General features: G+C 39.5%; 2 protein-coding genes across 3 annotated transcripts in view; one reads left to right on the plus strand and one right to left on the minus strand.

The window, feature by feature from the left end:
* Positions 1 to 44: 44 nt before the first annotated feature.
* spg7 (SPG7 matrix AAA peptidase subunit, paraplegin) lies at positions 45 to 7,376 on the minus strand. The gene is made up of 17 exons (XM_008405124.3): positions 6,975 to 7,376; positions 5,798 to 5,900; positions 5,613 to 5,702; positions 5,283 to 5,524; positions 5,041 to 5,180; positions 4,834 to 4,936; positions 4,615 to 4,740; positions 4,335 to 4,497; positions 3,775 to 3,948; positions 3,568 to 3,692; positions 3,213 to 3,315; positions 2,777 to 2,887; positions 2,567 to 2,682; positions 1,887 to 2,043; positions 1,573 to 1,736; positions 1,405 to 1,482; positions 45 to 1,315 (listed from the first exon to the last, which is right to left on the minus strand). Exons 1-17 carry the CDS (start codon positions 7,197 to 7,199, stop codon positions 1,106 to 1,108), a joined length of 2,430 nt encoding a protein of 809 aa, XP_008403346.1. The 5' UTR covers positions 7,200 to 7,376; the 3' UTR covers positions 45 to 1,105.
* A 1,795-nt stretch (positions 7,377 to 9,171) lies between these two features.
* The window catches only part of ankrd11 (ankyrin repeat domain 11), a 124,018-nt gene continuing 118,948 nt past the window's right edge, over positions 9,172 to 14,241 (plus strand). For both annotated transcript variants that reach the window (XM_008405125.3, XM_008405127.2), the window contains exon 1: positions 9,172 to 9,682. The gene's annotated coding sequence lies outside the window, so the exon portion shown is untranslated. The remainder of the gene's footprint in view (positions 9,683 to 14,241) is intronic.

Here is a 14,241-nt window from a genome sequence, read left to right on the forward strand (position 1 = left end):
ACATTATCTGTTTAGACCAAGAATAAATACTGCCTGGAAAGTGGTATGGCTTTTAAATATTTATTTAAATATTTGGCAACACATTTTTGTAATCAATTTACAATCCCTCCTCGTAATATAAAACATCCTAATTGATTCCACCTTCTTTCCCTGTATAAATGAGCCTTTCATATACAACCCAGACGAGGAAAAATAAAAATCCTTCACTAAAATTATGGATCATCTTCAGTAAAGTTTGTGGGTGAACTGAATGAGATTGACAGAACCAGAAATGAAAATATAATATCTCACTTAAGACAGCAGAGAGGGAAGGTCTCTCACATCAGCATTTATATTTTAATTGTTTTCAAAAACCTTTAAAGGCTGAAAGGTCGTGCCTTTTCACTCATCTATTGTTTGAAAGCAAAAATTCACACAAGCCTTTAATAACATTACACAGTATTTAGAATGGCGTCATGCTTGCTAAACAACATAACAAAGACTTATATGCTATCCTTAAAGGGGTAGTCACATTTTTCCTTTTAGTGCTCGCTTTAGCAACAAGTTTACTGGCTTGAGCACGGCTTCACTTACCCACTTAGAAACTTATATCCATTCTGCTGCAGAATGATGCATTTATGTAAATGTGAACTTTTTAAGTTGAATGTCAATGAAACTTTGTCGGAGAGCGAAGCTTGTATTTATAAATAGCCCTATATCGTCTTTACTGCCTCTTGCAGATGTGAAGAGCCGTCAGTTCCCTAAATTCAAACACAATTCTGCTACAGTACATTTGCATAAACAGACATGTACAAACGGTACATTCTAAAAGAAAACATTATCTACACAATCTGCATATGAAGAGCATCCTGATTGAAAAAGCTTGCTTTCAAACTTTGTAGCAAATATTGTGAGACCAACAATAGTTCTGCAACATTCTTAAAGTTGCAGAGAAATCAAATCTGGAAGGTGGTCCAGCAACAGAGTTGTTCAAACTTTACTTTTACTGTCAGAACAAGCCTTATGAGGATTCCCTGCTGGTATTAACGCTCCACCAGCTCCTGATGAAGGGACAAAAAGCAGCAGCATATAAAAAGCTTATAAAAAGACACAAATCAGAAACATGTCAGACTAACTGCGGATCAACGTCGTCCTCTCTATGTTTGCGAGTAGGAGGAGGTCGAGGTTCATCCTCTTCTGTGTCTTGCTTGTCCCTCTCTGCCTCCACCCAGCTCTGAGGGGGGATGATCTTCTTCGGCCCAAACGGCGGCGGGCCCAGCAAGGCTTCGATGTCGTCATAGTTCACCACCTCACGCTCCAACAAAGCGTTGGCCAACTATAAACACAGACGTGGCGGATTAGAAAATCGATGCTCAGTATGGGGATTCTTGCAATGGCAATGCCAGAAGAAATGGAGCAACAAACCTGGATCAGTTTGTCCCTGTTGTCCAGCAACAGTTTCTCTGTGTGTCTGTAAGCACGAGCTATCAGCATCTTAGCCTCCTGTAAGGGCAGACGTAAACAATCGTCAACAGCAAGAACTTAATGATGACAAATATTCCACGTTTATGGTGAATTAAATCAAGAACCCACATGATCCATCTGTTGCTGCAGGCCCTGGCTGAATGGACGGCGCCCGACGGCACCTTGCTCCTCTGTCTCGGGGAACGACACCTGCCCCACACTATCGCACATACCGTACTGCTTCACCATAGAGTAAGCCACACGTGTCACCTTCCTCAAGTCATCCTGAGCTCCTGGAAAGACACAAGGTGGAGGATTCACCCAGGAGAAGCATATGAGAAGGGACTGTGATTTTAAGGTTACGTTAAAGAATAACAGAAGAATAACGTTAAAGAATAACAGAAGAATAACGTTAAAGAATAACAGAAGAATAACGTCCTCACCTGTGGTGACCTTGTTAAAAGTGATGGCTTCGGCCGCTCTTCCTCCCAGAGCCATGCACATGCGCTGGAACAGCTGGTCCTTGGTGAACAAGTACTGGTCGCGGGGTAAGATCTGAGCGAAACCCAGGGCGGCATTCGTTCGCGGAGCAATGGAGACCTCAGGAACACAGCACAGAAACCTTTAAAGGCTGAACAGTCACAATTTGTTCATCTGCATTAACTCCAACTCTCATGGAGTCTTGCTTGTTATTTTGCCTTTCTTGCAGCTCTCAATGAAAAACAGTGAAGTATATCATATATGAAAATCCACTATTTGTGTTTCCTCTGCCTTGAGTAAGGGTGTCAGAAACTAATGATTGCCAATCAAGCCTCAACAAATTTTTGAGGCCTAGCTGAAGCGTCATTTATTGTGGCAACAACTGCTAGAGATGGAGTCGTTTTTCGGCCTTGCAGAAGTGGCAGACACTTTGCATGTCCACTTTCGGTTTTGTTAGATTCAGAGAATGACTTAAAATTATAAAATGTTTCAGTCGTTTCTGTTCCTTCTCTTAAAAAAAATGCCTGAAATAAATGTTTTACAACCAAAGGAAGAAAGAAATTTCTGAAAAGGGAAGATTACGTCTCAATCCATTTAGATATAAATCCACTAACTACGATAGCAACAAGAAGCAGTGCACTACCTTCATCACTGCCTCGGTGTGCTCCAGCAGCCATCCTACTAAGGCGTGTCCGGACTCGTGGAAGGCAACCACCCTCTGCTCTTCTTTAGACAGAATCTTGCTTTTCTTTACGCTCCCTGGACAAACACGCACATTTCCGTCTTACTGTGGTCAGACTAGCACATCATGAGGGGTGAAAGGCATCTTCTCAAAACGTTTGTGTTGCCGTACCTGCTATCACTCTTTCCACAGCATACTCAAAGTTAAAAGTGTCGATGGACTTGAACCCCTCTCTGGCAGCGTGCAGTGCAGCTTCGTTGCAGATGTTTGCAATGTCTGCACCTGCGTCAGTAAAAGTACGGCCTTGTAATAACAGCGAGGGCATGAATGCTACTTAAATCTTTCCTAACTTGTTTTACTACTTCCAATACAAACATGAGCATGAATTTTCTACTGGCCCGAAACATAAACAACAAGTGCTATGCTAGAAATAACACAACTACAAACTTTGTCATGGATAAACTAAAAAAAAAAACTGCTACATGTAAGTGACAAATGTGTGTACACTTTCAATAGAAAGTATTCTAAAGGTAAAATGGCAAAACCTGTCAGTTGGTTTATACTGTGGAAGCAGAAAAAGGACAAAAAAGGTATAATGTGCATGCACCACTGAAGCCTGGGGTGAGCTCAGCCAGCCGCAGAGAGTAGAAATTTGCTGGTTGGGTCAGCTTCAAGATCTTTAGATGTTGTTCAAAGATCTCCTTCCTTTCCTGAAAGAGAAAAATCAACATAAGGCCAGATTTCACCAGTTAAACCAGCTACCAAAGCTAAATGTCCTGCTAGAAGGAACAAGCCCTTCCTAAAGTTATGTTTATGAGAAAAACTAGAAGAAAAACTAAAAGCCGTTGGAAAGTAGCAACTTTAAAAATGTGATGCTGAAGGCCTTGATTTCTTCTTGGGAAGACTTTGGTAAATTGCGAACCAATTACATTCACCAGATCACCAGCGTTGCTTTAAATCACCTGCAGTGTAGGTAGGTCTATGAAGATGTGCCTGTCCAGCCGACCTGGCCTCATAAGAGCATTATCCAAAACGTCTGCTCTGTTGGTGGAGGCCAGAACGATGACGTGGTCTGTTGTTCCCATTCCTGCCAAGAAAATAATTTCAAACACGTTATTAAGTCATTCCACAAGCCAACAAAGTGAAACATGAAACATTACTTCACCCACCATCCATCTCCACCAGGAGCTGGTTGAGAGTCTGCTCCTCCTCCGTGTTGGAGAAACCTGACATATTGGTGGAGCGCTTCTTCCCCACAGCGTCAATCTCGTCTATGTAGACAATGCAAGGCGCCCGAGCACGGGCCTCTTTAAACAGGCTCCTGACCCTGGCAGCGCCGAGACCTACGCACAATCACAGCGCAAGTCCCAATCGATTATCAAGCTCTTGTTGCAATTATTTCATTATGGGCATTCTCTTGAAAAGTGGTTTACGAGCCATCTTTAACAAATCTCTTTAAAGGATACAGTTTTGAAAGCAATAATTTCCTCTTTAAAACATTTGGAAAGTATGTCATCTGGATACAACAAAGTACCAGAACATACAACAGATTTAAAGAAAAATCAATAGATTTTCTTATGGAAGCACACAACCCATGCAAAAATGTCCAAAGTTGTAATCAATATTTCTAAAATCAAAGTTTTTCTTTAAATCGCAGCAATTGGTGGAGAAAAACAGTTTTTGTTTTTTTGTTGATCTTCTGGTTATTTCTTCAATGCTTGGTGCTTACCTCCAATGACCTCCACAAACTCAGAGCCAGCCATAGCCAGAAACGGCACCTGGGCCTCTGTTGCTACAGCTTTGGCCAGCAGGGTCTTGCCGCATCCTGGGGGCCCGAGCAGCAACGCTCCCTTAGGAACTTTGGCTCCCAGCTGCAGGTATCTTTCTGGACTCTGACAACAATAGATTTAAATATAATATTAGACTTCTTTACCTCTATTTAAAAACTCAAAATGTGATTTTTAGAGTTGAAATTAATACAAAAGTGTGATCTAAGTGTGACTTCTTACCTTGAGGTAGTCAACAAACTCCTTTACCTCCATCTTAGCCTCGTACATGCCGGCTACATCTTTGAAGCTCACTCCTTTCCCAGATTTACCATCAACAATGGTGAACTTGGCCATCTTCAGCTGATTCTGTTGATTTTTTTTTTGTAAAGCAGAGTTAGCACATCAGGCTCTCAAATCACCATAGCAGAATAAGCAGCTACTGTTCTTTATGCAACTCACAAAAGCACTGAAGCCGCCTTCTCTGCTGCCCATCCCTGCAAGTCTGAAGATATACCAGAGAATAGCCACCCCGATAGCAGCCATTCCCAGAGCATAGACTGCACTGTAAAAATGACAAAGAATGTCAAAATTGGTCTTAATATCTTTGCAAATTATTAGGGTGTGAGGACATATTGTGCCTGTTCTCATAAAAATGCTTATTCTTACTTTCCAAAGAATCCAGTCCGTTTGTACGTCACTGGTATCCTGTCCTTAGTGTCGATGTTTAGTTCCTCCTCTGCTGCTCGCAGTTTCTCCTCAAACTTATCAATGTTTGCAACCTGCATTCTGTACATGAGTGCCAGCCTCTGCAAAGCAAGAAGTATGGAAAGAAATGAGGTGATAGCCTGAACATCTCAGCTGCTGCTCAGATTCAAATGCCAACCGTGACCAAAGCCTAATCAACCTACAGGTCTCCCGAAGATGACAGCCCCAGGATGAAGGTAGATTTCTACAATGTCACTCTCAGGAACGACCTGCACTCGGGACACCTCACCCTTGGCCAACATCTCGTTGACAAAGTCATTCCAGGAGATGTTGCCGCCGCTGGTATTAATAGAGTTAAGCAGGCTCATGACAAGTGCGATAATGAAGAGCATCCGCAGGCGCTCGCGGTACATCTGATCCTCCTGCTCACGCCGTTTCTTCTCCTCTGAAATATACAGCAGAGCATAAAAAGGCACGTGAAGAACAACTTGGAAAAGAAAAATGTGTTGCCGCTAAATCTGTTCATCACATACCTTCATCTTCCTGAGGAGTTTTTCCCTTTGGCCCAGAACTTTTATTTTTCTGTTTTTTGGCTTGAGACGTACTGAAAAAGTTAGTTGACCCTAAAAGTAAAGACATTTTTAACACAAAGTGTCAGCATTTAAAGACAGGCACAGGATGAAACAGATTTTAAAAAGTAAGTAAACTTATTGTGTACCTAATAAATTTAATAAACCAACTGGATTCCTTAATAGGTTGCTTCTGATTAACTCTCTGCTGAGTCCAATCATGTCAGGACTCAAAGGTTTGTGGAGAAGACTCTGAAATAGACAACCAGAGGAAACAAAAGTTTCAACATGACAGGCTGATAATCTGTTACAATTACATCTGAGAAAGAAAATTACAGAAAAAAAAAGACTGTGTTCCCAAAATTATTCGCGCGGGCGGGCGCACACACACGCACGCACGCACGCACGCACGCACGCACACACACACACACACACACACACACACACACACACACACACACACACACACACACACACACACACACACACAAAACTCGGAAAAGCATTCACAGGGTAAGTACAACGCCACCGGACTGAGCACAGAGTAAAACACCAGTGGGGTCTAAATGACATCATCTCTTAGGACTGGGTGAAACCATTCACCCACCAGGACCTGGTGATAACATTACACTGTATTGATAAATTTGGCACATTTACATAATGGACTGAAGAACTTTCACTGACAAATGTGTGTTGCCACTGATGAAACAAAAAATATATACAAAAAAGAAAGATTCTAAATTTAGGGAGAAGAACAAACTTTTAAAATGAGAATCAAGTTTGTGATGTAGATATACATTTGTTGGTACATTATATTGCTTGTTTAATCTTTCCTTTATGTTCTCTCTCTTTATTTTTATATGTCATGAACCTGCCCAGAACTATGAAGATTTATACGTTTATTAATGTTTATTATTGTCGGACTGTTCAATTGTAAACGTAAAAATGAATGGAATTGACAGACCACTTCTAAATTAATACAACACATAGCTGAGAACAATAGAGTTTAACTGGTTAATGGGGCGGTAACGGGAATAATATTAACAGTGCGACAGGTCTAATTAAATTGTTATAATAACAAACAAAATTTTAGGTGTGGAAACGCTGCATGAATCTGAATACAGGGGTGTAAATAAAAACAGGCAGAACACTCCGAGAGCCCAATGAGAGATGTTTTAGAGATACAATGCAGATTACAGTCTCTTTAGCAACGTCAAACTGGCCAATCTTTACAGCATTAATAATTTCCACGACCAAACACAAACAGAAGCTAAGTTGTAGAGTTTTATTTTGAAAGGCGCTCATGTCATTCACGCTCTGACTTACCTGGATGAGTTTCTTCTGAGGCTGACCTGTGAGAGTCCGCTCTGATCTTGGAAAATGCAGCGTCTTCCTGACATTAGCACACCTGGACAGTACATTACCAGCGCCTTCACTGGATATCACTTTGTTTGTTAAAACTTGATAGCTTCGCCTTGATAGCGTCCGTATCACACATCTGCTGTATTTTCTGCAGATTCCAGCACTGTTCAGCAATAAAAGAGCTGACATGGTGTCTATTATCGATGAACATGGGTATTAAGTTAACAGAAAATTAGTCATAGCTGAAGTCTTCCAGGAAAGACCGACTTTAGGAGCAGTTGTTTTTACCCAACTCTCACTCTGTAGCTAGCATTATGCTGTGTTACCCAACCACCCGCAACAACCCTTCTTCTTTGCAGCTTAGGGAAGGTTGCCAAGCAGCTCCCCGAGCAACACTGCCACCTGTGGGACGAAAACAATCAGAGTGACGGGTCGGGCATGACGTGATTTCACACAGAGTTAGATAATCAGTTTAGATTTTAATATTTCAAGAAACTTAATGTAGTTTATCATATTTATACTTATATCTTAATTGTTTTATCAATTAATTTATTCTAGAGAATAATAATAACAATAAAACAATAAGTTATTGTAACAGTAAGTGTGTAAACATGTCAGTGATTTTATCCCATGTGTCAAACTCATCTAACCCATAGTAGATAATTACAAATGTAGATATTCAATCCTAAATGTATACATTTGGAGCTGTGGCTATTTTAATGGCTTCTGGATAGTGGTAAAACTAGGTCTGGTAACAACCAACACATTCTGCAAACAAAGTTCTGATAAAATGTCCTTAACTAATTTAAAGTAAGCATATAGGTATCTGTACTGTGATGAAGTACTTAGGTGTTCCACTGCTATAAAAAGAAATATAGGGAAAATGTAAAACTGGTCAATCTGTTAAAAGTATATCAGCAGATGATAAGGTACTTAAAATTTGACTGTTTAAAATTGTGCGATAAATTGGTGATATTTGTTAATTATGACTTATTTAGATTAGTTTTCAGCACAAAACACACATCCCATTAAAAAATATATTGGTGCCATTTTTGACTAAAATAAACCTTCTTATATTATGTTTTTCCACACAAAAATAAATAAATAAATAAATAAATAAATAAATAAATAAAACAAAACATATTGACCCAAAAATCTAAATTACTTTTTGTATATTTTGTAGTAAAAAAAAAAAAATCTTTGTAAAAACTTCCTACCGTCCAGCAGAGGGCACTCTTGTTTAAGACGAAAGGATGACGCTCTCATAAAAGCTCAAGCTAATTTGTAAACGTAAATAGCACGTTGTGCTCAAACTTGGAGAATATACGTCGGTTTCTTTCCACGTAAGATTTATTTAAAATACTTATGGGAAATATTTTCGAGCATTTCCTCCTTCTTTAAACATCAGTTAAATTGAACGTAGAGTTTTCTATTGGATGACAAAACACGTAGACCGCTGTTTGTCATGTCCCCGCCTTCTTTTTTTGTAAATAAATTACGCATTGCTTTCTATTTAAGACGTGTACAGGTCAGTTTGAGTGGCATGTGTAAAAGGGTTAGGGACGTTTCTCTTTAAACCAATGAGAATCCTCGTATTATGGTTTCGCATTTTATTTTGACCAGTGGTGCATCTGATTTCTACACCCTGTCCTTCCGCTTCAAGCTAAACGACACATGTCAAATCATAGCTTTGGACCAGTACCCTCGCAGAACCGCTATTCTAACTTTTACTTTGAACACAAAACTCGATGACCGCCAAACTTTGATGCTTTTCAAATGTTACGTTTTAGGCAGGCTGTTATACATGTAATCATGCACGTTGCGTTTTATTCTTCTTTTATAGTACAGTACATAACCTATTTTGGAATGCTGAACAATATTCAAAATGTGTTTCTGTGTGCACAACTACGTTGACATTTATTTTAGAAAATAAAGATACACCTATTATACGGCTGTTCCTAATATAGGAAACAAGCCTACCCAATGCCTGAACTCCATTTCATTTTCTCAGTCCTCCAACTACATAATGGAGTGTGGTGTTTTGCGTTTGCAACTGTTAAGTGTATTCAGCCACGTTGGAACCTTCTTCTACTCGTCTTTTAACGGAGGTTTGTTTCCTTCGCAGATCCAAAATGGCGTCTCTTTCCTCTTGCAGAAGGAGTATCCGCCTTTAGTGCCGGAGCCAATGAGAGAGCTCCTTTCATCCCGGATGCGTTTCCGTCGCGAGCGTCTACACACTGAAGTCAAAGGCCGCCTGAAAACCGCTCGAATGGCTTGGCGGAGAGGATTAAAGCGAAACAAAAATATGCTCTTTTGATGCTTTGCGTTTACCCAAGCAACCCTGCAGTTCTACAAATGGACCTCTAAAGGCTCTTAGGTCGTGTTGAAGATGAAGTAGCTGCGCCATAAACAAGTTTTCCTGGATATTTTAGTCTTCGTTTCTTTGGACGTCTGTTGGTCTCTACACGATTTTAACAAGCTAGCGCTAGCAGCAGCGACTCTAGTGAGCTGGGTTTAGCTGCGATGGTCTTCTTCAGCTTATGCGGATGTCTCCGGAATTTATATTGAACCGACGGCGACAAATGGGACCATCCAGCAACTGTCGAAAGCACTGCGGCATAGACTAAATTTTAAACTTTCAGATGACTATTTAAACTCGAATTCAGACGGAGGTAAGAGCCATGTTACTAACCCTTGCAATGCTAACATGTTAACAACAACAAACTGTCTCCTGCGGCTCCCATGGTTTCACTCTGGTTGTAGTATGTTGCGACAAAGGTCAAGTTGCAGTATCTTTTTTTTACTCGGCTTTTAATAAGCATTTGCAACATTTAAAGGCAAATACGCTGTCTTATTGTTATATAATAATAGCTTCGAATGCTTGTTTTTATACAGATTTTTAGTTGTTTTTTTTTAACTAGGAGGCTGAGTTTGTTGTGGAAGTGCTGAGAATAATAAAGAAACAGTGATTCACAAGGGATAAACCTAAAAAACTTCATTATTTTGTGGTAAGTTTAGTTTCAAGATTTATTTTAGGTTTTAGTGACTCATAACCAGTATGTGAAGAGATTAACATTGAGAGTGTGTTGATTTTTGCAATAAGATATTTTACATGGCTTATCCTGAACAGAAACACTACGCTGTATTGTTCGTTCACATTAAGTTTTAGGGTTGTATTATGCTCCCATTACAGGGATACTTCCCCTTTTCCCAGACAATAATTAAGATCACAGATCTCAAGGGAATGCACTTAATAACATCCAAATGTGGACCCATTTTAAACGGCTCACTGGCGGTGCTCATTTGGCAGTTGATCTAACACACTACCAGTCTGTCTGCTTTTCCATTAGCTCTGCACAGTGTCGTGGATTTGAAGTATGAAGCGCTAAGTGCTGGCCATTTGCTCGACTGTTCCAGAACTGAAGCAAAATGGATGTGTTATAGGAGAAATGAGTTAATTTCTGGCTTTAAAAAAGTCATAAAGCATTGTAGGGCTGTTAAATAGAAGGTTTTGAAGTATTTGTGTGTCACTAGAAATTATCCATTTCTAACAGGTGTATTTATTTACAACCTTAACAGTGGACTGTAACATGCATAATCTAATCAAATAAAGTAGTGCGAATGTGTGTTTTGTCTAGAAGGTAAAATAACAGGATTACTTTAAAAGAATCAGAATATAGAGCTGAAGCCTGTTGGTTTGGTGCAGTAGCAGTGATGAGGAAAACACTGCAGTGCTGCTGGTGGTGTTTTTCACCAAGACACTGAGTGTGTTGTAGCTTTTAGAAGCTTCGGGTCTACTACACTGCAGATGCATTGATGCATATCGCTGTTTCAGTTGAACTTGGCCTCTGTTTTTCATTTCTTTGGAATCTACTCTTATCACAATGCAGTTGTTGTATGTGGAATCGAAGTGACTTTATCTTTTAATAATTGCCGTTTCAGACAGATTCCTATTGCCATGTATGCGGGGATTTTTATGCAACTTCTCTCTCATAAAAATAGTGCTGTCAATATTTATGTCAACAGCACTATCAGTTTTGTAGTCTGGTATGTTCTAAGGATATCGTTTTTATAGGAGCTGATAATTGCAGAGACACTGAACTCCCCCAAATCTGCTTGTCATCCGGTTCCCATTAGTGCTACTGAGACTTTTCTCCTGTTCCCATAAGTGATACCAGAGAATCATGGTATACCCTCTGTCTGCAACAGGAAATGGAGCTCTGCTGGGGTTGGAAAGGTCATTAGCTCAAGAGAGAAAGACAAGCTGCATTTCTGTAATGCTGCTCAGCTTTTATCCAGCTGCACATTTATAAAACTCCCCAAACTGACTCTCCCTGCTTGTGGGACTAACCTGTTTTGCAATGAGGGTTGTGAAGTATTACGGAGACATGTGACTGATATCGTTGAACATTTCGACGACATTGGGCTCGTCACTGTTAAAACTGTATGCTTTTATAACATTTTTGGGGTGAATTAATGGGGAGATGTTTCTGATTTCAAGTTGTTTATAAAAATCAATAGTTTTTATAAATTGCTGCTCACTTTTTGAGTTTCTTAGTAGTTACATCTTAGACCCCAGTCTGGCTTCGAAAGGTGCAGTTCTTCATGGGATATGTTTGACGAGGTGTCAGATTTCTCAGAAACCTTGGTCCAAATTGACGTGATGGCGTACCGCAGTTGCTGCAGAATTGTCTGCTGCAAATCCACGGTGTACATCTCCTGTTCCACTGCATCCCAAAGGGTCATGGGAATAGAGTTGACTCATTGTCACGATGAAGAAAACAGTTCTGATGTGATTTGAGCTTTGTGATCTGGTGCTTTATCCTCCTGGAAGCATCAGTCAGAGGATGGGTACACCGTGACTGTAAAGAGATGGACATGGCCAGGAGTAAATGCCAAGTTAGGTTGTGGCATTTCAACAAAGCTCAATTGGTTCTGAGGATGTCAATGTTTGTCAAGAAAAGACTCCCAATATGATTACATAATCATCACCACCTGCCTGAACTATTGAGACAAGGTGAGATGGGTGTGCATTTTCATGACTGAATATAGAATTTAGTAAATTTATCGGATATTTAAAAAATCTGCTGACAGTAACAAAGCAAAACACACAAAATGTACGCTCAATTGAAAAAACAGGAATGTATGTATGTATCTATTTAAAACACAGCTAACCTAAGCTAAACTAAATAATTAGAACAGTTATCATTTGATACCTATATTCTGCGCTTACACCATGTTGCACTTAAAATATCCACATTTTCTCGCTGACGTTTCCCCTCATCAACTTTCAGTTCGTTTTTTAGTCCTCAATATCAATACATAATAATCCTTAGCAATGCATTGACCCCAACAGCCTAAAGACTTTATCAGGATAACATTCAACAGCAATCCTACATTCACTCAAAAAAGATGGCCAGGTTTGCTTTTGCTGTTGCTATGCTGCTCTGTTCTTCTGTGACAACAAAAATATTTCAAGGAGACTTGGGATCTTTGTTGCCCCATTTGAGCCACCGTACTACATGTAAATAATTGTCATTGTGACTGACTGCAGCAGGCAGTCAGTCATACCATCTTGAAATGCATATTATATAATATGTTTATAGGTATTGGAGATACACATATACTACATTTTGAAATTTTATTGTTGAAAAATAGGACATTTCAGGCAGAAGGATAAATGGGTAGTTGCTCCTGTTTTGAAGAGGAAAAAATGCTCTAGTTTCTAGTCCAGTACTCGCGCTGACTGCTTTCTGTCTATGCACGCCTTCCCCTCCCCCTCAAGTACTTAGAGTGTGGCCCTTTTAGGTAAACAAGCATGGCTACTCCTATTTCTTTCTTTACTCTGTCTGCCGCTGCATTAATGTGTCTAGGTTTCTCTTGTCCTTCATGTTCAAGTTGTGTAAATCTTTTATAGCTGCTGTTCCAGCAGCACAATCTCAGTGGATGCTCAAATGGCATTTGATGCCTTTTGAAATTCAGCCTAGTCCATTGCCCTCTTCTCTATCCTCGAAGAGAAATGGAACAAAATGGCGGGCCCAATCCCACTGCTTCCCTCGGGGAGTATAGAGCCTCATTCCTGGATTTGGGAGGTCTTAATGGTTGTTGATGTCTTAAACTTGTGTTCGAATCTACAAGCTTTTCCTCTGTCCTGTTCTTGATAATATTTTCCCTAAGTCTCTTGGACATCAAAGGGAAACGTTCTCTACTGTGAAATTTTGCTGCTTCTCATGAAATGTCCCTTTTACACATTTAGCTTTTGATCTTTCCATCTGAACTTTTAAAAATGATTATGGGATTCTTATTTTTCTATAAAAAATAACTTACTATTATCCTTGATTACAATGTGTATGCAAAAAAATCTCATATTAAGCCTCAAGAGGTTTTGGGGCTTAACTTGAGTACAAGATGTATATTTATTCTCATTCCACCATGAACTGTAACAGGTAATGATATGCAGGTGTAGTCATTATCTTTCTTACTTCTGCTGCAGTTGTTCAGTCAGAAATGTTTGAAATGGTTTAGCTGCTACAAATTCATTTTAATGTCATTTCAAAGAGTTGAAATGGTTAGTGTTTGATGTAGTTTATTTTCTTCAGTCTCTTTCTTTCAGTTTTCTGTTATCAAGTTGAATAGATGTCTGTCTAAATATTGTAACTGTCATACAAGTATCACCATTGCATGTAGAGTGAAGCCATAGCAGGTTTCATAGCTGGCCTGCTTAACTGTATTACAGAGTCTGGGCATTGAATCATGATTATTTTAGATCGGACAGAAACAGTTGGGTTTGACTGGATGTACAGCTGAACAAGAGGCTTCCCTGGTGAATGTATTATCCATACATGAAATGTGAAATGTTGAAGAGGTCAATTGGCTATGTTTTGGAGCTAATGGTATGCAGAATGTGTTTTCTATCCCTGTGTGCACAACTGGCCTGGACCGTTCAGCTTGTTTCTAATGAAAGGGCAAGACAGATTTTTTTTTTTCTTACTTGGACTCCATTAAAAGATAAGACAGCGACTCTACATCATTTATCTGTTATTTTTGATCAATGCTAACTCACCACTTGGAAGCAGGAATCGTTATAGAACTTTTTCAGTTGTGAAATAAAATCTTTTTCAGCATTGCTGACGGAGCATCATGATGTTTTATGAAGGCGAAATTGTTTTCTGCTTTCTAGTATGATTTTTGTTGTTTTTGACCATAGCAGACTTAAGCCATAAATAAAACA

This window comes from Poecilia reticulata, chromosome 3, assembly GCF_904066995.2.
Source record: "Poecilia reticulata chromosome 3, P_reticulata-male-v2, whole genome shotgun sequence".
Taxonomy (NCBI): domain Eukaryota; kingdom Metazoa; phylum Chordata; class Actinopteri; order Cyprinodontiformes; family Poeciliidae; genus Poecilia; species Poecilia reticulata.

What these genes read in the sequence shown, in the direction of transcription:
- spg7 (XM_008405124.3), bottom strand. Translation starts at nt 7,199, where the DNA reads ATGTCAGCTCTTTTATTGCTGAACAGTGCTGGAATCTGCAGAAAATAC. An exon ending in GCTCACCCCAGGCTTCAGTG is followed by an intron (nt 2,888 to 3,212) that starts GTGCATGCACAT and finishes TTACTGACGCAG; the next exon opens with GTGCAGACATTGCAAACATC. An exon ending in ACACCGAGGCAGTGATGAAG is followed by an intron (nt 2,044 to 2,566) that starts GTAGTGCACTGC and finishes TGTGTTCCTGAG; the next exon opens with GTCTCCATTGCTCCGCGAAC.